The 25028-nt window shown below is 43.8% G+C and overlaps 1 protein-coding gene across 1 annotated transcript in view; it reads left to right on the top strand.

Annotated features, from left to right (window-relative positions):
- CRIM1 (cysteine rich transmembrane BMP regulator 1) overlaps window positions 1-25028 on the top strand; it is a 943646-nt gene that overhangs the window by 408225 nt on the left and 510393 nt on the right. The window contains exon 4 of the mRNA XM_075339496.1: window positions 22391-22511. Coding sequence (XP_075195611.1) covers window positions 22391-22511 — 121 coding nt within the window. The remainder of the gene's footprint in view (window positions 1-22390; window positions 22512-25028) is intronic.

The raw sequence follows: 25028 nt of genomic DNA, 5'->3' as shown, positions 1-25028 counted from the left end.
AGTGAGAGCGGAGGAGACTGGTATCAAAGGTAAATATCGGGTAACCAAGGACAGGGCTTCTTGGTTACCCGATGTTTACATTGGTTACCAGCCTCTGCAGAAGCTGGCTCCCTGCTCACTGCACATTAGTTGTTGCTGTCTCGCTGTCACACACAGCGATCTGTGCTTCACAGCAGGACAGCAACAACTAAAAAATGGCCCAGGACATTCAGCAACAACCAACGACCTCACAGCAGGGGCCAGGTTGTTGCTGGATGTCACACACAGCAACATCGCTAGCAACGTCACAAAAGTTGTTCGTTACCAGCGATGTTGCTAGCGATGTTGCTTAGTGTGACGGGGCCTTTAGTTTGTGGGATTCTTATCTCTAGAAGCACGAGCTGGGCACAGTATACTGGGCACTACAAGCCCCTCAATCATTTGGAGTTTGGCTTAAAGGGGTTGTCCACTACTTTTATATTGATAGCCTATCCTTAGGGTAGGTCATTAATGTCTGATGGGCCAGAGTCCGACACCCTGCACCCTCGCCTATCAGCTGTTCTCAGTCCCGGCGGCAGCAGACAGGTGGAAATATTTGGTTCTGGCGCTGCTCAGTCTTCTGAAAGCAAGGCAGGGTGCTGCACATCCGCCTTATTGATTAGAATGGGAGGCAGATGTGCAGTACCCGGCCGTGGCCACTTTTAGAAGACAATGCAGCGCCGGAATTGAGCATTTCTGCCTGCCTGCTGCCACTGCCGGGACCGAGGACAGCTGATCAGCAGAGGTGCGGGGTGTCAGACAATGGCTGATCAGACATTGAAGACCTATCCTAAGGGATAGGCCATCAATGTAAAAAAATTGGACAGCTGCTTTAAGGATGATGCCCCTAAAGAACCCCTTGTACATTTTCTGCCAGATTCCATGTTTTTTTATGCTTTTTTGCTTCACTCTTGTGCCCTAGCACCAGCTCTCTAGTCATTTTCTCTTCAGATTACTCGGTTTCTTTTTACTTCTTTTCCCATCATTCCTTGTTTTTGGCTGCAAGCCAGCAGTGAGCGCACACCTCTTACTCCGCCTACATCCCCCACCCCTCCCCCAGAGTCATACACCTGCACAGCCAATCTCCTGTATGGGGCACTGCAGGGAATAGAAGTAATGCACAAAGCATGATGGGATGGTGGCATGGGTAATTGGGGATAGTTCTGAATGTAAAGAATCTGTGCACTATTAGTATAATGAAGATAAAACTGCTTAACGTGCAATGCCATACACCAAATACAACTGCCTAAAAGCTGCAACCTGAATATAGTGGAAAATATAAAACACCTGTCATAGGAAAGTGATGGCTGTATCACAGATAAAGTAATAAAGTAAGGCTTCTAAATAGAGCACAATATATATAGCAATCTAAGGTGAGAGATGGGCAGTAAATTGCTCTCCCCGTGTGAGTCTATATTGTGAAAGATTCGCTGAGCGGGTGAAGTCACCACTGCGGGGTTCGGTGGTCTGAAGAGACATAAAAGTAGAGGTGACATCACCCGCTCTGCAGTGCCATACTACCGTATACACCACAGTGCTGGGATCACTGCCAGACGGGCACCACAGTATGGAGAAGGGTCCTCTGCAAATCCAGGATACACTAATCTAATCTTACAAGTGTGATTGAATCTGCATACTATATCCCCAGGACACCTACAGATCTCTCATCATAGGGACACATGCTGCACTTTATAACACATATGGGGAGGACTGTTCACTTATTACCTTTCACTTTAGTCTGCTATTTATAGTTTGTTCTATTTAGAAACTTTTTTTAGTTATTGTGTGATACAGCCATTGTTTTCCTATGAGGTGTTTTTTACATTTTCAATTATTGGTAGCAATTTAATCTGATCACTGCTTTTAAGCAGTTGCCCTTGGTGTATGGCATTGTCTTTAAGCAGTTGCCCTTGGTGTATGGCATTGTCTTTAAGCAGTTGTCCTTGGTGTATGGCATTGTCTTTAAGCAGTTGTCCTTGGTGTATGGCATTGTCTTTAAGCAGTTGTCCTTGGTGTATGGAATTGTCTTTAAGCAGTTGTCCTTGGTGTATGGCATTGTCTTTAAGCAGTTTTCCTTGGTGTATGGTATTGTCTTTAAGCAGTTGTCCTTGGTGTATGGTATTGTCTTTAAGCAGTTGTCCTTGGTGTATGGTATTGTCTTTAAGCAGTTGTATTTGATGTATGTTATTGTCTTTAAGCAGTTGTCTTTGATGTATGGCATTGTCTTAAGTAGTCATCCTTGGTGTATGGCATTGTCTTTAAGCAGTTGTCCTTGGTGTATGGCATTGTCTTTAAGCAGTTGTCTTTGGTGTATGGTATTGTCTTTAAGCAATTGTCTTTAGTGTATGGTATTGTCTTTAAGCAGTTGTCCTTGGTGTATGGCATTGTCTTTAAGCAGTTGTCCTTGGTGTATGGCATTGTCTTTAAGCAGTTGTCCTTGGTGTATGGCATTGTCTTTAAGCAGTTGTCTTTTGTGTATGGTATTGTCTTTAATGTATGGCATTGTCTTTAAAGGGAACCTGTCACCAGATTTGTCCCCTATAAGCTGCGTCCACCACCAGTAAGCCCTGGTATACAGCATTCTAGAATACTTTATATGAGAGCCCAGGCCGCTGTGTATAACAAATTATACTCACCTAGGGGTCGATCCGGTCCGATGGGTGTCGCTGGTGTTGGGTTAGCTCCTCCATCTTGTGCCGAGCCCCATGTAGATGACCCTTCCTACATCATTCACACAGAGGCCTCCATTGCCCTCCTGCGCAGGCGCACTTCTGTCTGTCCTTCTGAGAGCAGAGCAAAGTACTGTAATGCGCAGGAGCGAATGCGCGCTACAATACTTTGATATTTAATTCTTTGATTTATTTTGAATATCAAGTGCTACAATACTTTGATATTCAAAAATATTTAAACAAGGGTTGTAATGTAACAAAATAGGTAAAGAGAATACTTTCGCAAGGCACTATAGATACTTTGCAAACGATAGTAGCAGAGGGTGGATTAGTTCCTGTTATTCATTAAATTCATTGCCTTTTGCAGTAGCTGCAGGAAAGGCTCCGAGCACTTGAATATTACCAGATAGGCAATTAGCTAGAAACAGGCTGCAATTTTTCGCTGCTTCCATCAGCCTACCAACCTACGGGATAAATCATCAAGGAGCAATAAGGGCTATTCATAGTTACAGTTTCATGAAATCGTGGTGATTTTTTTGCAGAAATTGTTAAAAAGAAAGAAAAAACCATATCATCCTATAACTAGGCTTAAGTGCGCGCATAGCTAACTATAGGATCAGTGAACAGCGCCCCCCTATGGATTTGGCTGTACGTTTTACCAAACTGTCAATTATGCTAAAATCCATTCCTACACATAGCAAATTATTGTTAAATTATTATTCTTCAGCAGTATATCAGTTTAATATTCGGACAAAACATGATATTTCTGCTGTCCTGACTCTTCTGTTTTAGTAAATAGATATATGGTCGATAAAATACCAATTCTGAAGCCTCTTTTCTTAGGGCTCCACTTTCTCCCTTTTGTTACATTCCTCTTAGAAATGTGTGAATAAATGAACAATTGGTGTTACAATTTTCCTTGTTAATGGGCTGAGTCTCTACTGATTGAGCGGTATAAGGGTACATTCACATTGTATAAATCGGTCCCAGATCAATGCTCTGATTAGCCATGACTCTGCCAACCCAAATGTGACAGCTTCACATATAATAAGAATCTTTATTTCTATAGTGCCAACATATTCCAAAAATAGAGATTACCTTGGCGTTTGGTTTTGGGGCTCCTTTGCATTAATCAATACAATGGCTAAATATCTCTCATTCCTATTATTCATAGCAATTATGCACATACCATTTTCATGTTTTTCACTTTTTTTAGATAGTCCATTGTATTTTTCAGTCTAGTATTCCCATAGCAGTTCTACTTTTCATTATTCCCCTATACATTGTGACTGATGTGCAACTCTTTATGCTATTATCCAACATTCTCCACAGCGCTTTACAATTCAGAGGTTCATATACAAAAAACATAAAACAGTTATAGAATATACAATAATGAAAGCAAAAATAAAGAACTCTGCTCGTAAGAGCTTACAATCTACATTGGGGTGAGGTGGGGTTAACAAGGTACTTATTTACAATGATGGTCCAGCCATCTCGAAGAAAAACATAAAGGCTGCTTAAGCATAAGGTTCCCAGACAATCTTTGTAATGCATTTGAGTTTGGTGGAGTTTGAGGGAAAATTATGTTCTGAGAAATAGTGGAGGGGTATACATGAATTGGCTTTGCTTAGGGAGTGTGATAGGCTACCCTAAAAATATGTGTTTTTAGGGAGCGTCTGAAGCTGTGCAAGTTGTGGATCACCCTAGTTTCTTTGGGTAGACCGTTCTAGCTCGGGAGAAGTCTTGGATGGATTGGAGTGGGAAGTTCGGATTATTGTGGATTATTGTGGATGTTTCTATACATATTTCTATTCAGTTGTCACGCACTGGTCGGCAGAGTCACGGCCAGTCCGATCAATGCAGTCCAATCTGGGACCGATTTATATGTTAGTCTGAATGCAGCCTAAAGCGGGCTTTACACGCTACGACATCGCTCAAGTGATCTCGTTGGGGTCACAGAATTTGTGACGCACATCCGGTCGCTTTAGCGATGTCGTTGCGTGTGACACCTATGAGTGATTTTGCATCGCAAAAACGTGCAAAATCGCTCATCGGTGACATGGGGGTCCATTCTCAAATATCGTTACTGCAGCAGTAACGAAGTTGTTCCTCGTTCCTGCGGCAGCACACATCGCTCCGTGTGACACCGCAGGAACGAGGAACCTCCCCTTACCTGCCTCCCGGCCACAATGCGGAAAGAAGGAGGTGGGCGGGATGTTCGTCCCGCTCATCTCCGCCCCTCCGCTTCAATTGGGCGGCGATTCAGTGACGCTGCTGTGACGCTCAACGAACCGCCCCCTTAGAAAGGAGGCGGTTCACCGGTCACAGCGACGTCAAAGGGAAGATAAGTAGTGTGATGGGTCCGGGTGATGTTGTGCGACACGGGCAGAGATTTGCCCGTGTCGCACAACCGATGGGGGCGGGTACCCACGCTAGCGATATCGGTACCGATATCGCAGTGTGTAAAGCGGCCTTTAGACAGTAAAGGGACACTCCCATTATTTATATTTTGGGAGTAATATCAGAGAAACAGCATAACAGAGAGTTGTATAAGGAGTTGCAACCACAAGTATTTACTGAAACAGACGTGATCTTCTTCCAGAGAACAGGATTCCATTTGTTTCTCAATGATTTACAGATTAAAAATGAGAAGTTACAGAAAGCCAAATGTGTCATCTGTAACTGCAGCAACGTGCTGCGTGTCATGGATTTATTTATTTAGGGTGTATAAACTTTACTATTGTGAATAAATGGAGTAGCAAATTAACAACAATTAAATATGGCTCAAATATGGCTCAGCACACTTAATAGAAAAATGGTTCATCTTACCACCCAACACAAGAGACATAGAATAAAGGATCTAAGTTATGGACAGTAACATAAAAAGGGCGAAGATTAAAGCTATATACACAGTATATTAATAATAATTTCAGGAACTTAGAAAAAACCTGGTGACAGATTCCATTTACCCTACCTAAGATCAGCATGATGTAGGATCAGAGATGCTGATTCCTGCAATGTATCACTTACTGGGCTGCTGTTGTTTTTATGCAATCAGTGTTTTATGTTCTGTAGATGTTACAGTTCTCTGAATGTTGAGCTCTGTATAACCTCGCCCACACCACTTATTGGAAGCTTTCTGTATACACTTTGCATAGGCAGAAAGCTGCTAATTAGTGGGTAGGGGACACGCAAGCAGCAAATACACGATGGAGTAAAGGTAATTAGATGTCTTAGCTAGTGAGTGGTACATTTGCCCAATAGATAGCATAGGGATATTAGACACGTAATATGCACATTGTCTCATGGGAAGTGTAGGGGCTTAGAGCCTTATGCGGGCGTCACACGAGGCGATCTATCGTACGATAGGTCGTCGGGGTCACGGTTTTCCGGCTTCGTTGGCGACGTCGTCCCGTGTGACACCTACGAGCGATCGCAAATCGGTGACAAATCGTGTATCGTGTACTCGTCGTTTTATTTTTAAAAAATCATTTAATTTACTTTGCGCTGTTTGTTCATCATACCCGGGGTAGCACACATCGCTCCGTGTGACACCCGGGAATGATGAACTGCAGCTTACCTGCGGCCGCCGGCAATGCTGAAGGAAGAAGGTGGGCGGGATGTTTACGTCCCGCTCATCTCCGCCCCTCCACTTTTATTGGCCGGCCGCTGTGTGATGTCGCTGTGACGCCAAAAGTCCCACCCCCTTCAGGAAGTGGATGTTCGCCACCCACAGCGAGGTCGCTCAGCACGTAAGTACGTGTGACGGGGGTTAAACGACTTTGTGCAACACGAGCAGCGATTTGCCCGTGATGCACAAACGACAGGGGCGGGTACGATCGCACATGCAATCGCACGATAGATCGCATCGTGTGACGCCCGCATTAGCCAAAAGAATGATGATTTTACATCACTTGAAAAAATTAAAATCAGGCATAGGCCTTCTACACATTTGAGGGAATAGGATTTATTCAGGATGTGGAAACTGTGGGTGTGCAATGTATGTGGTTCCCCAGCTGAGGGGAGGAAAGCACTCGTATTACTACAGAAAGCTTTGCCTATACTGTGAAAAAAGTAGGGAGATATTCAGAGAGGAGGTGGCTGACAAGTGTGCACAATGTATATGTCTAAAGGCGCCGTCACACACGCCGATATGTTGTGCAATCGCACAAGCGATCGTACCCGCCCCCGTTGTTTGTGCGTCATGGGCAATTTGTTACCCCGTGGCGCACAAAGTCGTTAACCCCCGTCACATATACTTACCTCCCTAACAACGTCGCTGTGGGCGGCGAACATCCTCTTCCTGAAGGGGGAGGGACGTTCGGCGTCACAGCGACGTCACACAGCGGCCGCCCAATAGAAGCGGAGGGGCGGAGATGAGCGGGACGTAACATCCCGCCCACCTCCTTCCTTCCGCATTGCCGGCTGCCCCAGGTAAGCTGCAGTTCGTCGTTCCCGAGGTGTCACACGTAGCGATGTGTGCTGCCTCGGGAATGATGAACAACCGCCGCACAGAAGGAGGAACGACATTTTGAAAATGAACGACGTGTCAACGAGCAACGATAAGGTGAGTATTTTTGCTCGTTCACAGTCGTTCGGAGATGTCACACGCTACGACATCTCTAACGATGCTGGATGTGCGTCACAAATTCCGTGACCCCGACGACATATCGTTAGATATATTGTAGTGTGTGACGGGGCCTTAACTCTGAGAAAAAATTATTTCATGATCAATTACGCTCTAGACGCTTGCAGGGTGTGACTCGTGAAGTATTAGTGGTCGTCGACTTTAACACCATATTCTCAGTAAAAAAAACCTGGAACCATGACAGGAGAGGTGAAAGACAAGGTTAGTGGGAAAACAACAATGCTAGTAGAGTTAATGGCTGATGCGGATTTGACTGATGTCTGGAGAAGAGTGATATGGATAGTATCCATTGGATCCATTGGATACACATATTATTCACACCCACATCAAACATGGTCCAGCATTGACTACCTATGGTGAGTTGAGATCTCCTAGAAAGATGTAGGGAGGTGCAAATAGAAGATATGGTGATTTCAGATCATGCACCGATAACATTGACTGTCTGGGACCACTTTCCCAGAAGAACTGACTATATTTGGATATTTCCGTCGGTCCTGCTCAGACTTCAACAATTTGTGGTTCTGATTCTGGAATGGTGGGAGGAATACTCACACCATTAGGAGTTAGGAGGATTAAAACCACAGCTTTATTGGGAAGCTGGGAAGGCGGTACTGAGTGGGAGACTGATAGCACATGTTCACAAACTGAAGAAACGGACAAATGCTCATTATGAGGAATCTGGTGTGAGGTTGGGCAGAGGAGACACCGACTTCTTATGCGAAAAATCAGATAAATCTAGGGAAGACTGAAAGAAAGTGAAGCAATACTTTGATGCATGGGCAGAGAGGCGGGAAGCACTCTAGAAAACGCTGATGGAGGTTGGAGGTATCGAGACAAGGCAGGGAGACTGCTCACAAATTTAGCTAAGAGAAGGAAAAGGATGAATAACATCCTAAAAATCAAGGGACGAGACAGATGTGTAATTAGTCATCCTAAGGAGATTAATATAGGACTCAGGGAGTATTACGTGAATTTATATACGGAAGAAACTCAAGGGAAGGGAGGAGGGTGGACAATTTCTAGGGAAGGTGGAGATTCCTAATCTTACATCAGAACAATTAAGTGAAGTAAACGCACCCTTCACTGAAGACAAAGTTCAGCTCACGATACGTTCTCTTCCGGCAGGCAAGTCACCCGGACATAATGATTTTAATGGTGACCTTTATAAAGCCATGATCCAGCAGATGTTGCCTACATTGACCAAATGGTATAATGGTCTCCTGTAGTAAGAGGACCTAATAGCGGGCACGAATACAGCACACAGTAGTCTGATCTCGAAGGAGGGAAAGAATACTGAGGACCAGGCATCCTACAGGCTCATATCCCTAATAAATCAGGATATTAAAATCATTTCTAAACTAATGGTGAATCAATTGGAGAGGTCCTCCCGACATTGATAGCACCATCACAGATTGGGTTCCTATAAGGGAGGAGCGCGATTACTAATGTAAGACTACACTTACACTTTTGGCAATTGACATGATAAGTGGCAGGGAGGGTGGAGGAGGCAAGTCCACTCTGGTTACCATGTATGTGGAGAAAGCATTTGATAATGTGAAGTGGGAGTGGATAAGGCAGGTTTTTGATGGTTAATGGGGGCTTTAGAAACTTTAGAAGAACACTATATACACAGCCCTTTGATGAGGATTCAGACCCCCAGATACCTATTGGCTAATTTCCCACTCCAAAAGGGGGAAACAACAGAGGTGCCCGCTGTCTCAATTCTTATATGATCTAGTGTTGGAACCGCTAGGTTTTACATAAAATACATCGGTATCAAATTTGGAAGAAGACCAGAGTCGCTGTACAGTTTGAACTTTTCTCTGTTCATTTCCAAAATCAAAGCGGAGTTGGAGAGATGGCAGCGCTTAACACAGAATCTCCTGGGACACCTTCTAAAAATGATGAGTATCTCCAAATTAATGTAGTCCTTACAGACAATCCCCTTTTTAAAACATGTGAATGTAAAAAGATTAACACTGCAATTAGGAAATTTTGGAGGTGGCAGCATCTTCGCATAAAGTTGTGCACACGTATGCCAACTAGAGAGGGAGGGGAGTAAACCTACCAGATATTAGAGGGTCTATCATCACATACACATCCCACCATATAATAGATTGGCTATAGGGCACTTGTTGGCACTCTAGTAACTCACTGGAGACCGCATATGCTCACCCATGCTACCTAGTCGCCTTGCTTCATGCGCCACAGGGGTATCTTCCCACCAGAATTAAAAAGTTAGTGCCGTAGTATACTGGGACACAATACCAAATTCGAAGAAAATTAGGAGGACATTAGGTCTGTCATGGAGGATTTCCTGGATCTTCCACTATGGGTTAATCCCGCTTTTTCACACACAGGGGAAAACAAGTTATTCCAAGAGTGGAGAAAAAAAGGCATACAAAGAGTAGATCACTTGCTACATGAGGTGCAGGGCAGATGAATGACGAGGACATAATAGCAAAGTTTAAGCTAAATACACAACCATTTCTGTAATATGGGTGAATCAAGTGGATGCTGATGTCACTCCTTACTAGGTTTAAGGAAAAAACAAGAAAAAAATGCTATGGATAACTTATTCTTCAATAAACTGGGCAATCCCACTATTTCAGCATTATATGGGGGTTTTAGAGAAATTGCAGCATACGGACACAGAGTAGATGTTTAGGAGCTGGGCCAGACAGAAGAAGGGGAAGTTGGAGAAAATATATTGTCTGGGTGGCGGGAGGTGAGGAAAAGTGTGTGAAGTGAAGTATGGAGACATTCCCAAGTTAGGATTATACATACAGCGATAATATGTAACATCCCAGCTTCCATGTCAAAGAGGGATTATCTGATCCACTGCTCCAAGTGCAAATTCAGGGATGCTGACCTACTGCATGGATTATGGGGGTGTCTGAGGGAATTTTGGGAGAAAATAAGACGGCTGGTGAACAGCTTGTAGCATATAGTTGTGCTGCAATGTCCACTACCGTTCTTGTTCCACTTTTGGGTGGGGGATAAGGAAATGTAGAGAGAAGGGAAGGGATCACTTCCTGCTTTGTTCCACTCCATATGTCTCATAGCTAATGCGGGCGTCACACGGTACGATATATCGGGCGATATGTCGTCGGGGTCACGTCGTTAGTGACGCACATCCGGCATCGTCAGACATATCGTACCGTGTGACACCTTGGAATGACTGTGAATGAGCAAAAATACTTACCTTATCGTTGCTCGTTAACACGTCGTTCATTTTCAAAAAGTCGTTCCTCCTTCTGCGCGCTGGTTGTTCATCGTTCCCATGGCAGCACACGTCGCTCTGTGTGACACCCCGGGAACGATGAACTGCAGCTTACCTGCGGCTGCCGGCAATGCGGAAGGAAGGAGGTGGGCTGGATGTTTACGATCCCGCTAATCTCCGCCCCTCCGCTTCTATTGGCCGGCGGCTGTGTGACGTCGCACGTCCCTCCCACTTCAGGAAGTGGATGTTCGCCGCCCACAGCAAAGTCGTTTGGATGGTAAGTGTGACGGGGGGTTACAGGATTGTGCGACACGGGCAACAAATTGCCCGTGCCGCACAAACAATGGGGCGGGTGTGATAGCAAATGCGATCGCACGATTAATTGCAGCGTGTAAAGCAGGCTTTATAGGGGGGACAAATGTATGTGCTTAGAAAGGGGATCCCATTTGAATGCTGGCAATGGAAGGGAGGTTTTTGCGTATTGTTGGGCAGGCGGGGGAGGGGTTTTATGTATAAGTGCCATGTAGGAAGTAAGGACAAAAAAATTGTTATGAAACATGATATTGTACACTTTGGTCATGATTTATGTGTAAAAAGTATTGGTTAAAAAAAAAACAAACTTCATCAAACAACCCAGTAAGTTACACATCGCTGGAATCAGGGTCTCTGCCTTCACATTATGCTGCCCTCAGGTTAGATAGCACAAACCTGCTGACAGATTCCTTTTAAGAGAAGAATAATAAAAATTGAGACTAGCTATGCCTGATATTGTTGTATTCTGTTATGGAGATAAAACGGGAAGATTTTGAATCCAGACATTTGCTGGTGTCAGGATCACTCACTGGTCTCTTTAACTCATGAACCTTTTTTTTTCTTGCCTTTTTAAAGAGGATCTTTCATCTCTCCTGACGAGTCAGATCCATTGTGTTTGTGTAGTGTTAGTGTTGTTATTGTATTAGTATAGGTACTCGCTCTTGTCAGGATCACTGATTGGTCTCTTTAAGTCATGAATGTGTTTCATTTCCACACATTCTGATGCCGACGCTTGGAATACCCAATGATGGAAGCCGGTGACTTCTGTCACATTGCGAATGCCATGCTTCCATTCCATAAACAAGTACTTGGAAGTTAACTAGGTGGAGGAAAACTTTTGAAGATTGCCGTTTCTCAGCGTGCCTTCAAGTTCACAGTTTCTCTGAAGCACTGAAATGTGTGTGATGTTTTTTTTCACTCTCTGATGTTTCTCTATGGATTGCTAGCACATTAATTCACAGCTATAGATGCTATCACAGTGAATACCAAATGAATCAATACAAATACCAAGCTCTGGTTCCTAGCATTGTTAGCTGATTCCGACAGTATTATATAGTGTTTTTCTGTCTGCTGTTATTGTATCATAAACAGAAAATATGAATGAAACTTACTATGTATGTGATACAATAGCAGGGAGGAATATGAGGATGTTGGGTAGTCACAAACAGCGCGTGCTGCACATTCTAATGACTTCTCACTTACACTTTGCACTTTTCAGACTATATTAACAATTTCTTGATTGTGTTTTATGTGAAGACTGTTCAATCCACAGTTATGAGCTTGCTCAAAGATGTTCAGGGCTGCCACAGGGAATAAAAAATACTGTGCCTACATGATTTATATTCATATCACTCATGTAGCTAACAATAATAATCCAGTAATAGTAATCTCACTGTGGATTGTCATTTAAAGGGTTATTCTTAAGTTGTTTCTTGAGCAATACACAGCTTTCCAGTCTTGTTACTTCTTGGTTGGTGGGAGACAGTTTTGCTCAGCTTATACTGCCAATTTAGTAAAAAAAAAACTGTGGATATAAAAAGCGCATATAGAATAACAACAGTAAAGGGGGCTTTACACGCTACGATATCGTTAATGTTTTATCGTCGGGGTCACGTTGTTAGTGACGCACATCCGGCGTCATTAACGATATCGCAGCGTGTGACACTTACCAGCGACCTTAAGCGACCTCAAAAATGGTGAAAATCATTCACCATGGAGAGGTCGTCCCAAACTCAAAAATCGGTAAGGGTTGTTTATCCAGGTGCTTCATCGCTCATGCGGCAGCACACATCGCTATGTGTGACACCGCAGGAGCGAGGAACGTTTCCATACCTGCCGCCGGCCCCAATGCGGAAGGAAGGAGGTGGGCGGGATGTTACGTCCCGCTCATCTCCGCCCCTCCGCTTCTATTGGCTGGCCGCTTAGTGACATTGCGGTGACGTCGCTGTGATGCCGAACGTCCCTCCCCCTTGAAGGAGGGATTGTTCGGCAGTCACAGTGACGACGCCGACCAGGTAAGTATGTGTGACGCTGCCGTAGCGATAATGTTCGCTACGGCAGCGATCACAAACAATCGCATGCGCGACGGGGGCGGGTACTTACACGCTCGATATCGCTAGAAATTGCTAGCGATATCGCTACCGTGTAAAGGCCCCTTAAGGGTTAATTAAAACCACTCACCTGACGTGGTTGTGTGACACATAACCAGTATTTAAAGCATGTATCAGTTGCTGCAGACTCCATGTGCCAAAGGCAGAAGCAAGAAAAAAACAAGGATAAAAAGTGGAAAAATGTCCGCGCTGCTGTGCCAATAAAGCGTTAATTCCAAATAAGAGCAATGCAGGGTAGATTATTCTATGCGTTTCGGAGATAACCTCTCTCCTTCATCAGGTGGATTTCCTGATGGGAAGGGGTTATTTCCGAAATGCATAGAATAATCTACCCTGCATTGCTCTTATTTGGAATTAATGCTTTATTGGCACAGCAGCGTGGACTTTTTTCCACTTTTTATCCTTGTTTTTTTCTTGCTTCTGGCTTTGGCACATAGAGTCTGCAGCAACTGATGCATGCTTTAATACTGGTTATGTGTCACACAACCATCAGGTGGATGGTTGATCCTTAATTAGATGGATTTCCTGATGGAAAGGGATTATCTCCGAAACGTGTAGAATAAACCACCCTGCATTGCTCTTATTTGGAATTAACTCTTTATTGACACAGCAGCGCAGACGGTTTTCTACTTTTTATCCTTGTTTTTTTTTCTTGTATCCTGCTAATTTGCCACTTTAACAGTCTGATAGTGCTTGTCCTACACTACTATCATTATTTTTAACATAGAGATATCAAGGCCTATGAAGAGGCACAGGGCTCAGGAAAGTGAGAGCAGGGATTAGAAAAACTGCTCTAGAAAATGCCAATCCTTTGTACTAGTTAGTTTGCAGTACTGATAAAAGCAGCGTGGTCAGGAGCTGGGAGAGAGTTGAGCAGCTAATTTCCTGTATAGAAATCAATGGGCTGAAGAGAGGTGATGATAACCTAGGAAAAAAATGTAGCTACTATTCACACTCAGCCAGTCTACGAACCTTGCAGCATCATACTCGGCTGTCTTCAATAATCTCATAAATGAATAAAATGGTTTTGTGTATGTGTGACCACTACTTCATTCAAATGGGGGACACAGGAGCCTTGGTCTTCTCCCTTTAGGTGATTAATGTTTACATTCAATCCTCTTCACTATTTTTAATCATGAAAGTTATTCACTAATATAACTGAATGGCAAGGAGATTGTGAATTGATTGAAAAATCAACATTTAGCTCAACTATTTTCCCATATTTGAGTCAGAATGTTTCTACAGTATTTACACCTATAGGACTCTGTTATTAAAGGGAATCTGTCACCAAGTTTTTCTATGTAATCTGAGAGCAGCATATTGTAGAGACAGAGACCCTGATTCCATCAATGTATCACTTACTGGGCTGCTTGTTTTAATAAAATCAGTATTTTATCAGCAGGAGATTATCACTGGAGAACTAGTAAACCTGCTACCACATAATCAAGCATATTCATGACCTCTGTATAACACCGCCACAATCACTGATTAACAGCTTTCTGTGTACACTGTGCATAGGCAGAAAGCTGCTACTCAGTGGTGGAGGTGGAGTTAAACAGAGCACAGCATTTAAATAGTTGGTGCATCTGCAGCAGATAAAACAGTGATTTTATCAAAATGACCGCAAGCAATCCAGTAAGTGACACATCACTGGAATCAGGGTCTCTGCCCCTACATTATGCTGCTCTTAAATGGAGCAGGAAAAAATTGGTGACAGGTGCCTTTAAGGAACTTGGAATGGGCAATTTAGAGGGAAATTCTAATGACCAGTAGCAGAATAAGCCCATGTGTGGATTTTCCTATTAGATTTAAAAACATATTTCTCAATCTCTGTTTTGTTTATTATTTATTATTTTTCCCACATCAAGGGTAACATGTCATTGATGGAGATGTGCTCCGTAAAGAAAAATGATGAGAATGCAAGGCTGTAAGGCTACAAGACTTAGCATTGTTATCCCAACCCATTGATAACCTGACATTCTGGCATTCCTTTTCAAAGCATCTATCATTCTATATTGAAAATGTGTCATACTTTGCAAGCGAGAAATGAGATGTGAGTTTCAAAGGAATCTATACTTAGCAATATTTCTTTATGACTTCCTAAAGTAAAGCATTTAATTCTAATAAATCATTTGCAAGTCAGAAGTTGCAGAACAGCTCACTTCAAAAGAATTAAACGGTAAAAATGACCCCAATTCAGAGACCTTGTAGCAAGAGGTAAAGATAAGGGACAATTCAGTAGGTGCAGACAAAGGGATGCTATAAAGGAATTTAGAAGTCATCCGTCTTTATATGGATTACCTAAATGACTGGAAATTGAAAAAACTATATCCAGTCTAATTGTGCCTGAATATTTATCAACAAAGACCACAGGGTCCGCACAATTTGTTTGGGGGGAAAAATGGTAATATCTGTCAAGGACATCAAACAATAAAAGTACCCTAAAACAACATTTTGTATAAATCATATTGTAAGGGGTACTTCTCACATAGCGAGATCGCTACTGAGTCACAGGTTTTGTGACGTACCAGGGACCTCATCAGCGATCTCGCTGTGTGTGACACTGAGCAGCGACCTGGACCCTGCTGTGAAATCACTGATCGTTACACACTGTTCTGGTTCATTTTTTGATCGTTGGTCTCCCGCAGGGCAGCACACATCGGCGTGTTTCACGGCGGGAGACCAATGAGCACCGACTCTGTGTAAGCAGCCTACGCTGGTAACCAGGGTAAATATCGGGTAACTAAGCAAAGCGCTTTGCTTAGTTACCTGATATTTACCCTGGTTACATGCATACACCGCTTAGCGCTGGCTCCCTGCACACGTAGCCAGGGTAAATATCGGGTAACTAAGCAAAGCGCTTTGCTTAGTAACCTGATGTGTACCCTAGCTACGTATACAGGGAGCCAGCGCTGGCAGCCTGTAAGCGATGTACGCTGGTAACCAGGGTAAATATCGGGTAACCAAGCAACGCGCTTTGCTTAGTTACTCAATATTTACCCTGGTTACCAAGCGAAGCATCGTTACACGAGTCTCTGGTGGCTGGTCGCTGGTGAGATCTCCCTGATTGACAGCTCACCAACGACCATGTAGCGATGCACCAGCGATCCTGACCAGGTCGTATCGTGGTCAGTATCGCTGGTATGTCGTTTAGTGAGACGGTACCCTAACACCGTCGACGTCCTAGCACTTTACTTCTTCCTCTTCCCTGCAGGGACACCGACGCACTCACCACCACTCTGAGCAGTTCTCTCCTGTGTCCTCCGTCATGGCCTCCGGCTCCTAAGCTCGGCACACTCTGTGCAGGTCTCCTGTGAATGCATTTAGCGCATACATACCCTGTCCACCTCTTAAAGGGGCAGAGCTCTTAATTTGGAAGTGCCTGCAGCCTGTGACTGAGGGGCACTAGGTACTTAAAGGGAATCTGTCACCAGGATTTTGCAGTGTATGCTGAGGACAGCATGCTGCAAGAGTTTCCCTCTTCTTTTCTCTGTTTGCTTGTTAGATTCCCATACCTAGTGTGACACATATGCTATATATACTGACAAGGCTATGTATATATCTATGTGAGGGTGCGATCACTTTCTAACTGACAATTTTTGTGTGTATGTGTTGTGTGACTCAAATATGGCACCTTAAGTTTTTAAAAATAAATGGCTACAGCAAAAAGAAAATTGCTATTGGTAAGAACCTAAAATTACTTACGTAAAACATTACCATTAATTGTATTAGTACAATATTCTTCCAACAATATTTCTAGCAGCCCCACATGGTTAGAGTAATTGTGAAGAACTACTGTAGTCTGGACCCCTTCCACTAATAGTGTCCCTGTTCTGCGGCTCTTCTCCATCAAATGTAAAAAAAAAACAACAATTCTTCTCACCTTCCCCCATTCCCATGACGTGCGGCACAGAAACCAGCAAATGACTTCAGTATGCAAGCGATGTCAGCACATGATGTCACAGCCATACTCGGCCTGGTACTGGCGTGCTAACGTCAGCTGCCTGCCTTTGATTGGTCGGCAGCATGTTTTGTCCTGCAGAGACCCAGTGGGTCTCTGCACTGCAATACATTATAGCTGAATGTGCGCCCTTGGATGAACTTGCAGCTGAAATAGCTGCTGGTATCAGCAGGCCCCCCTCCAGCATCGGCTCGGGCGTAGTTGCACCTTCTGCAACTGCGATCATTACTCCCTGATTTCCAAGATATCAAATATGCCACAAGCATCTTGTGTGTGCCCAGTCAGAGAATAAAGATCACTGACTGTCCTCACATTGCTTACAGTATGTATTAGCAAGTTGTCAAACTTTGCCATTTCTTTCCGCTTACTTTGAATAATAGACATATAACATAATCACAATGTATACTTATCTCAGCTATTTTCACTGAACCAGCACTCACTTCATCCATAAAAGGGATAACTTTATTAGTCCATATTAAAAACAAGGAAGGTTAGCTAACGATGTCACTGACGATCGCACCCGCCCCCGTCGATTGTGCGTCACGGGCAAATTGCTGCCCGTGGCGCACAATATCGTTAGTCCCCGTCACACATACTTACCTGCCTAGCGACGTCGCTGTGAGCGGAGAACCGCCTCCTTACTAAGGGGGCAGTTCGTTCAGCGTCACAGCAGCGTCACTAAGTGGCCGCCCAATAGAAGTGAAGGGGCGGAGATGATCGGGCCGAACATCCCGCCCACCTCCTTCCTTCCTCACTGCGGGCGGCCGCAGGTACGGTGATGTTCCTCGTTCCTGCGGTGTCACACATAGCGATGTGTGCTGCCTCGGGAACGACGAACAGCCTGCGTCCTGAAACAGCAACGATAATCGGGAAAGGAACGACGCGTCAACGATTAACGATTAGGTGAGTAATTTTGATCGTTAACGGTCGTTCGTGAATTTCACACGCAACAACGTCGCTAACGAGGCCGGATGTGCGTCACGAATTCCGTGACCCCAACGACATCTCGTTAGCGATGTCGTTGTGTGTAAAGCGGCCTTTAGTCTAAAGGCTGCTTTACACCAGACAATCTATCGTGCGATAGATCGTCGGGGTGACAGTTTTTGTGATGCACATCCTGCATCGCTGTCGATGCCGGCCTGTGTGACATCTCCTAGCGACGCAGTATCGCTCACAAATCGTGAGTCGTGTACTGGTCGCTAGGTTCCATAATATCGTTTAATTTAGTTGTTCATCGTTTCCGTGGTAGCACACGCCGCTCCGTGTGACACCCCGGGAACGATGAACAGCAGCTCACCTACGTCACGCAGCTATGTGAAGGAAGGAGGTGGGCGGGTTGTTTACGTCCCGCTCATCTCCGCCCCTCCGCTTCCATTGGCCGGCGGCCGTGTGACGTCGCTGTGACGCTGAACGTCCCTCCCACTCCAGGAAGTGGACGTTCGCCGCCCACAGCGAGGTCGCACGAGAGGTAAGTACGTGTGACGGGGGTTACAAACTTTGTGCGACACGGGCAACGATTTGCCCGTGACGCAAAAAGGACGGGGGCGGGTACGATCGATTGTGAAATTGCACAATCGGTCGTACCGTGTAAAGCAGCCTTTAGCCTGAATCTTTATTAAAACAAGCAGGTATATATACATTTTACCACTCATTAATTAACAAACACATGTGTAGATAAAAACAGCAACACAATTAATTAAAACATGTAAATGGATCAACCTTAGATTATAGTAACATATTAATAATGTAAAATAAGATCTGATCTTTTATTGCAACCCATGGGATTTGTAGTATTTAACATGAGAATCTAATATGCTTCTCTATTTAGTAGAGCTCTCCTCCAATATTTACCTCAAACTGGTTTAACCCTTTCAATTGCACAGAAGGAAAAGTGAGTTCAGTCACCTGCATGAGTGTGTAAAAATGTTTAGATACATTTGATGGATTAGACGCATTAGGATCGATAGCACCTCTAGCATGTTCTCTCATTCTATGTTTTAACTCACTATTGATACACCCTACATAAAATAAGTTACATATTTAGCAATGTGCCCTATAAGCTACAATTTGAAGTCACAATATATGAACGTTTTCAATTTATAATTGCTTTTATCAATAATATTTTTTAATTCAATAGTCTTCCAAGCATTATTGCAACAACTACAGTTTTTCATTCAACATTTATATAAACGATTATATTTCAACCAACTGCTATTGTAATTTTTATTATAAACCATGTGTCACACTGCTCTAGTGGGGGTTCTGAAGCTAGCTGGAGAGACAACTCCAATATGCAGTAAGCAGACCAAGCCACTAGAGGGTGATAGAATACAATAGAGTAGTCAGCAAGTCAGTATCAGGATGTCTCGTCATTACCAAGGAAAAAGCAAATCGTGGTTGTGTGGAAGCCAGGGGTTGGGTACCAGGAAGTCAAGTAAATGACAGAAGAGAGAAACTGAGCCGAAGTCAGAAATAATAACCAAGGTCAGGAGCCAGGAGGTCAAAACGACATGCAAAAGCGGATGTAGAGTTAACAGAACAGGACCGGGATCAGACGGACAGGGCAAAGGAGACACAGGACAGAATCAGGGAGTCAGGGAAACGGGATGAATGAGCAGTACAGGGAGGTCACAGGTCAGGACAAGGTAGCTGAGAGGAAGGACGGATCAGTGTACACTCATAGAAGACAAACATGCACGCTGCAGAGCAGGATTATTACTGGCGGCGTTCCGGAGGTAGCAGCACCAAGATATGGCGGCATGACTTCAGGAACAAGGCAAAATGGAACAAGCCCTTCCTGTGAGACCAGTACCCCTGGAGAGAGGATACATGCTAAAGCTGGTGTCACACATAACGACAACGACGTCGCTGCTACGTCACCATATTCTGTGACGTAGCAGCGACCATAGATGATCGTTAGTAAGCTGTCAAACATGTTATATAAAGCAGCGACGGAGCAGCGATCATAGCGACGTCGACGGTCGTTGTGTGGTTTCAGACGTAGCGTAGCGTAGCGATCGTTGCTGCTGCCGTGTCAAACACAAGGATTATCAGCTTATCAGCATGGCGCAGCGGGATAGCAGTGATAAAAAAATGACCTGGAACATTCAGGAGCGAGCATCGATTTCGCAGCAGGGGTCTGATCGTTGTTATGTGTCACACACAGCGACGTCGCTGTTGAGGTCGATGCTACGTCACAGAATATGGTGACATAGCAGCGACGTCGTTGTCGTTGTCGTTATGTGTGACACTAGCTTAAGGCTTAGCAGCGACTTGGCCAGCATAGATCATGACACCATACTGGGCGATAACATATACCCAGAGTTGAAGCTCTTTTTACCGAAAAACCGCAGCCATTACTGATCTTACCATAAGGTCTCCAGATAAGTTTGACGCAATTGTCATTCTTAATACCTTCCTATAGATGTATTCTTAATGACTCCACTACTTATAGAAAATTGACAGGTAATCCCACCCTTGTTTTTCAACCGAAATTAAAATGTCTTTTGGATGACGGATTGTCATTATCAGTCATAAACAAAAAATATAACTATATTTTTGTGTAATATCCTGTGGATCTCGTGTACTCCATTTGTTACCTAAACTACATAAGAACCAATTACCCCCATCCATGAGGCCTATAGTGTCTGGGGTCGGTTATTTAAATAAAAATTGATGCCAATGGATGGGCTCATTATTGCAACTCTTATTGCCCCTTTTTCCCAGGCTTTTTGCGCAACAAATTTTGAACACCTTAGAATTAATTCCATGGGAGCCCAACTATTCTCAGCTCAGTTGCGATGTGGATCAGGGTTTACAAGCTGTATCAGAATTTTTTCAATCAGTATTCTTTGTATAGTTCAGATTTGAAATAATTCATTATCATGGCATTGTATTATTTATTATCCTACAATTATTTTTTGTTTGCAGGAGATTATTATTTACGGTTACGTTGTGTGCAGGGGAGTGAAGCATTCACCATATTTTGACAAATATGTATGTAGCCATATGGGAAGAACTATATATATTTTTTCAGTTTTTAATCTTTTTTTCATGATGTGGCGTACTATGGTCGTTTCATTGATGACTATCCTCATTTTGTCTGGTGGGCAGGCTACTGTACCACACTTATTTGACTGTGTTGAATGATAATCATTATAATCTTAAATTTACTTACAATTGACTGAATCTATATATAGTTTTTGGTTCTCATCTTGACGTCCAATTTAGAATTAAAACGGATAGATACCTGCATCACAAGGAAATTTCAGGAAACACCAAACTTAATGCTAATTCATGTCACTGTCTAAATACTATTAAAGACATCTCAAAAATCGCAATAGCACTTGTAATATAATGGTTTTCATAAATGCAGAATGCAAAAATGTACGTGTTGCATATATGTTTGCAAAGTATTGAAATAAATAAGATTATTGATGAAAGAAATTGTATATTGATTGAAACAGTGTATGAATTTTATTACACTTCTCTAGTTTATCGTGCACATTGCAAAATATGTCACTTATTTTATTTAGGGTGTACAACTCGTAAAGTAAAATAGAATTAGAGAACATGTTAGAGGTGCTATCGATCCTAATGCGTCTAATCCATCAAATGTATCTAAACATCCTTTACACACTCATGCAGGTGTTTGAATAAACTTTTTCCTTTCCTTTCTTGCAGTCATCCAATAATAAATTTGTCCTGGTCACGAGATGCTCACACATAGACTTAAGGGTGCTTTACAGGCTGCGCCATCGCTAACGATATATCGTAGGAGTCACGTAGTTAGTGACGCACATCCGGCGCCGTTAGCGTCATCGCAGCATATGACACCAAGGAGCGACGATCAACAATCACAAAATCGTTCAAAAACGATGATCGTTGACACGTCGCTCATTTCCTTAATGTCATTGCTGCTGCCGGTACGATGTTGTTCGTCGTTCCTGCGGCATCACACATCGCTATGTGTGACACCGCAGGAGCAACGAACATCTCCTTACCTCCGTCCACCGGCAATGCGGAAGGAAGGAGGTGGGCAGGATGTTACGTCCCGCTAATCTCCACCCCTCTACTTCTGTTGGACGGCTGCCGTGTGACGTCGCTGTGACGCTGCACGAACCGCCCCCTTAGAAAGAACGTCGCAGGGCAGGTAAATCCATGTGATGGGTGTAAGCGAGGTTGTGCGCCACGGGCAGTGATTTGCCCGTGTCACACAACCGACGGGGACGGGTACGCTCGCTAGCGAACTCGCGCAGCGTGTAAAGTACCCTTTAGACTACAAACGCTATAAAAGCTCTGTGGCAGAAAGTGTGTAGAGAAATTGAATATCCAAACATTAGACAATTAATGATTTTTATTTGCGTGGATCATAATAGCCCTTTACATTTTCTTCTCTGCCCGATGTGAAATTGCCTGATGTTCCTGATTATGTTTGTTCTCTTTCAGTGTTCAGTGTGGATTGCAGCACTGTGGAATGTCCTCCAGTCCAACAAGTCGTGTGTCCGTCAGACAGCTATGCAACGCAAGTCCGACTGACGGCCGATGGATGCTGCACACTGCCCACAAGGTTTGTCATTAAAATCATACTTACGAACAGATTCCTCCTATTCTCTTCACTATGAAGTGGAGAAGGAGAAAAACGTTTCCTAGTAGGTTTTTGTCAGTTGATAATAAAAAGGTAGTAACAGCAGGGTGGCTGAGTAGTTAGCACTGCTGCCTTGTAGCACTGCAGTCCTATGTACAAATCCCACCAAGGGCAACTTCTGCAAGGCGTTTGTATGTTTTCCCCGTGTTTGCGTGGGTTTCCAGGTACTCTATTTTCCTTCAACACTCAAGACATACTGTCCATAGATGGGCGAGCACTATATTGCTTGGGTGCTTGTTATTGAGTTGAGCAGGTCAGACACTCGGAAAGGGCTCAACTCGACTAACGAGTATTATGGAAGTCAATAATTAGGTAGTTCGGCTCTCCGCCCACATACAGCCAGTCATATACAGAGCATTTCTGGGAAAGAAAGGTCTTTTTTTCTTTTTCTTGACACACTACATCCAAGAACGTTGCCTTAACCCTAGTGAGAGCCAGTCAGACTGTGAAATGCACTCCCTGGGACGCCTGCACACATCACACAGTGAAGCAGACCTCTGTTTAGTGGTCATAGTTTTGCGAACGACACATCCGAGCACCCGCGATACCCGGCTGATGCTCTATCAATCGAGCAGTGGCGAGCACACCTGCTTATCATGAATATTGTCCCAATGGGGACAGTGATGAATATTTTTGGAATGAGCTGAGGAATATGAAGGGGCTCTATAAGCAATCCATTAGAATCAAATAAAAGCAACTGACCTTAACATAAAATTCTCTGTTAAATTATTGGAATTTTCATCATTTTTGGTGAGTACAGTTGTAAAAAGTCTTTGACACAATTTTATGAAAATCATGACAAAAAACCCCCACAGAGGTTAAAATCCTGTCCTGACAGATTGCCAATAATGCAGCTAGAATTTGTTACAGTAGATCAATTCCAGCAATCCAATGTGTAAACACGCTAGGCTCCAGTATTAAAAAAACACCCAATCATTTACAAATTGAGCAAAACTGGATACTCATGTTGGTTCCCATTTTGCATTCATTTTGATTCTCTTTGTAGCACATCCATTTTTCCTGGAGTCGTCTAGAAACACCGCCATTGATTTGGGCATATGCAATGGTTAAAAAACGGACAGCTGTAACAGAAGACATAACAGATGACCATCCATTGTAACGTGTTTCCCAAAGAACGGAAACAGTTACTATATATTTTTTTTTTACGATAAACAAGGCAAAAAAGCAATGGTATTTACTATCCAAGATTATAGAAAAAAATACACAGACCGGATGCAGCAGCCCTCCCCCCCCCAAAAAAAAAAATACACAGACCGGATGCAGCAGCCCCACCCCCAAAAAAAATACTGACCAAACAATTGCTGTCATCCTGCCAGTTCATGGAGGTGGTGATTGCGCAGTATATCACAATGGCACACAGATGAAGCTTGCAATAGGGTGCAAGTCACACACGTGAATCATAGTGCCCGGCTACAGCCTATTACATGCCCCTACTATTCGATTAGGCGGACTGCCCTCCACGCTCTCAGTGCACCACAGAGGTACAACGCCATAATACAAGGTCACCTTTGATGGACCTGACTGTACCCTGCAAATAAAAAAATATAAAATGTGCGGGAAATATAAATACAGTGGTACCTCGCATAACGAGTAAGCCTCTTAACGAGAATTTCGCTTAACAAGCAAAGCTTTCTGTAAATTTGTAACCCGCTTTACGAGAAAGCTTTGCTGTACGAGCGAAATTCTCACCGCACACACTTACGGTTTCGTCCATCCACCGCACTCTGACCCGCACTTGCAGTCCACACAAACACACACACATGTACGCACAAACACACACAAACACACATGCACGCACACACATACAGTATTATGCTCACCTTACCTTCCGTTCCACCGCCGGTCTCATGGTTCTTGTAGTTCCCGGGTACATCGCGATGCCCTCGCGGCGAACTACAAGACCCAGGAGGCCGGTGATGGAACGGAAGGTAAGGTGAGCATATAATATAACATAATATGTGTACCTTTTGTTTCATCGCCGGCCTCCTGGGTGCTGTAGTGCACCGCTCCGCTCCAGTCCACGCTGTGTATCTGCATCCATAGCGACGAGGGAGGAACTTCCTGTCATCGCTAATGAAAGGCAGAGTGCTGGCCAATCAGAGGCAAGCAGCTCTGCCTTTGACGTCAGCGCTCTGGCCGGGAACTTCCTGCCTCGTTGTTATGGTAACGCGTTACACAGCCCGGCCCCGTACCAAAGAACAGCTGGTTCTCGTTAAGCAAGGTACCACTGTATGAGGTATTGGTTTATATTTTGGCCAAAATACGCAATCTCGCAACTCAACGTCAAGGGTCCTCATGTCTTGTAAGTCCTTATACTACAGTAAAATAAGAAGCACAGCAAAGCTATCTTTTTATTTGATCGGGAAAAATTTGTAGACAATACGTTATTTCTATGTTAGAATAAAACAGAGAGAAGAC

Source organism: Anomaloglossus baeobatrachus, chromosome 3 (assembly GCF_048569485.1).
Source record: "Anomaloglossus baeobatrachus isolate aAnoBae1 chromosome 3, aAnoBae1.hap1, whole genome shotgun sequence".
In the NCBI taxonomy this organism is placed as follows: Eukaryota; Metazoa; Chordata; class Amphibia; order Anura; family Aromobatidae; genus Anomaloglossus; species Anomaloglossus baeobatrachus.
The sequence above is the reverse complement of the archived record's forward strand: the minus strand, read 5'-3'. Positions and strand labels throughout refer to the sequence as shown.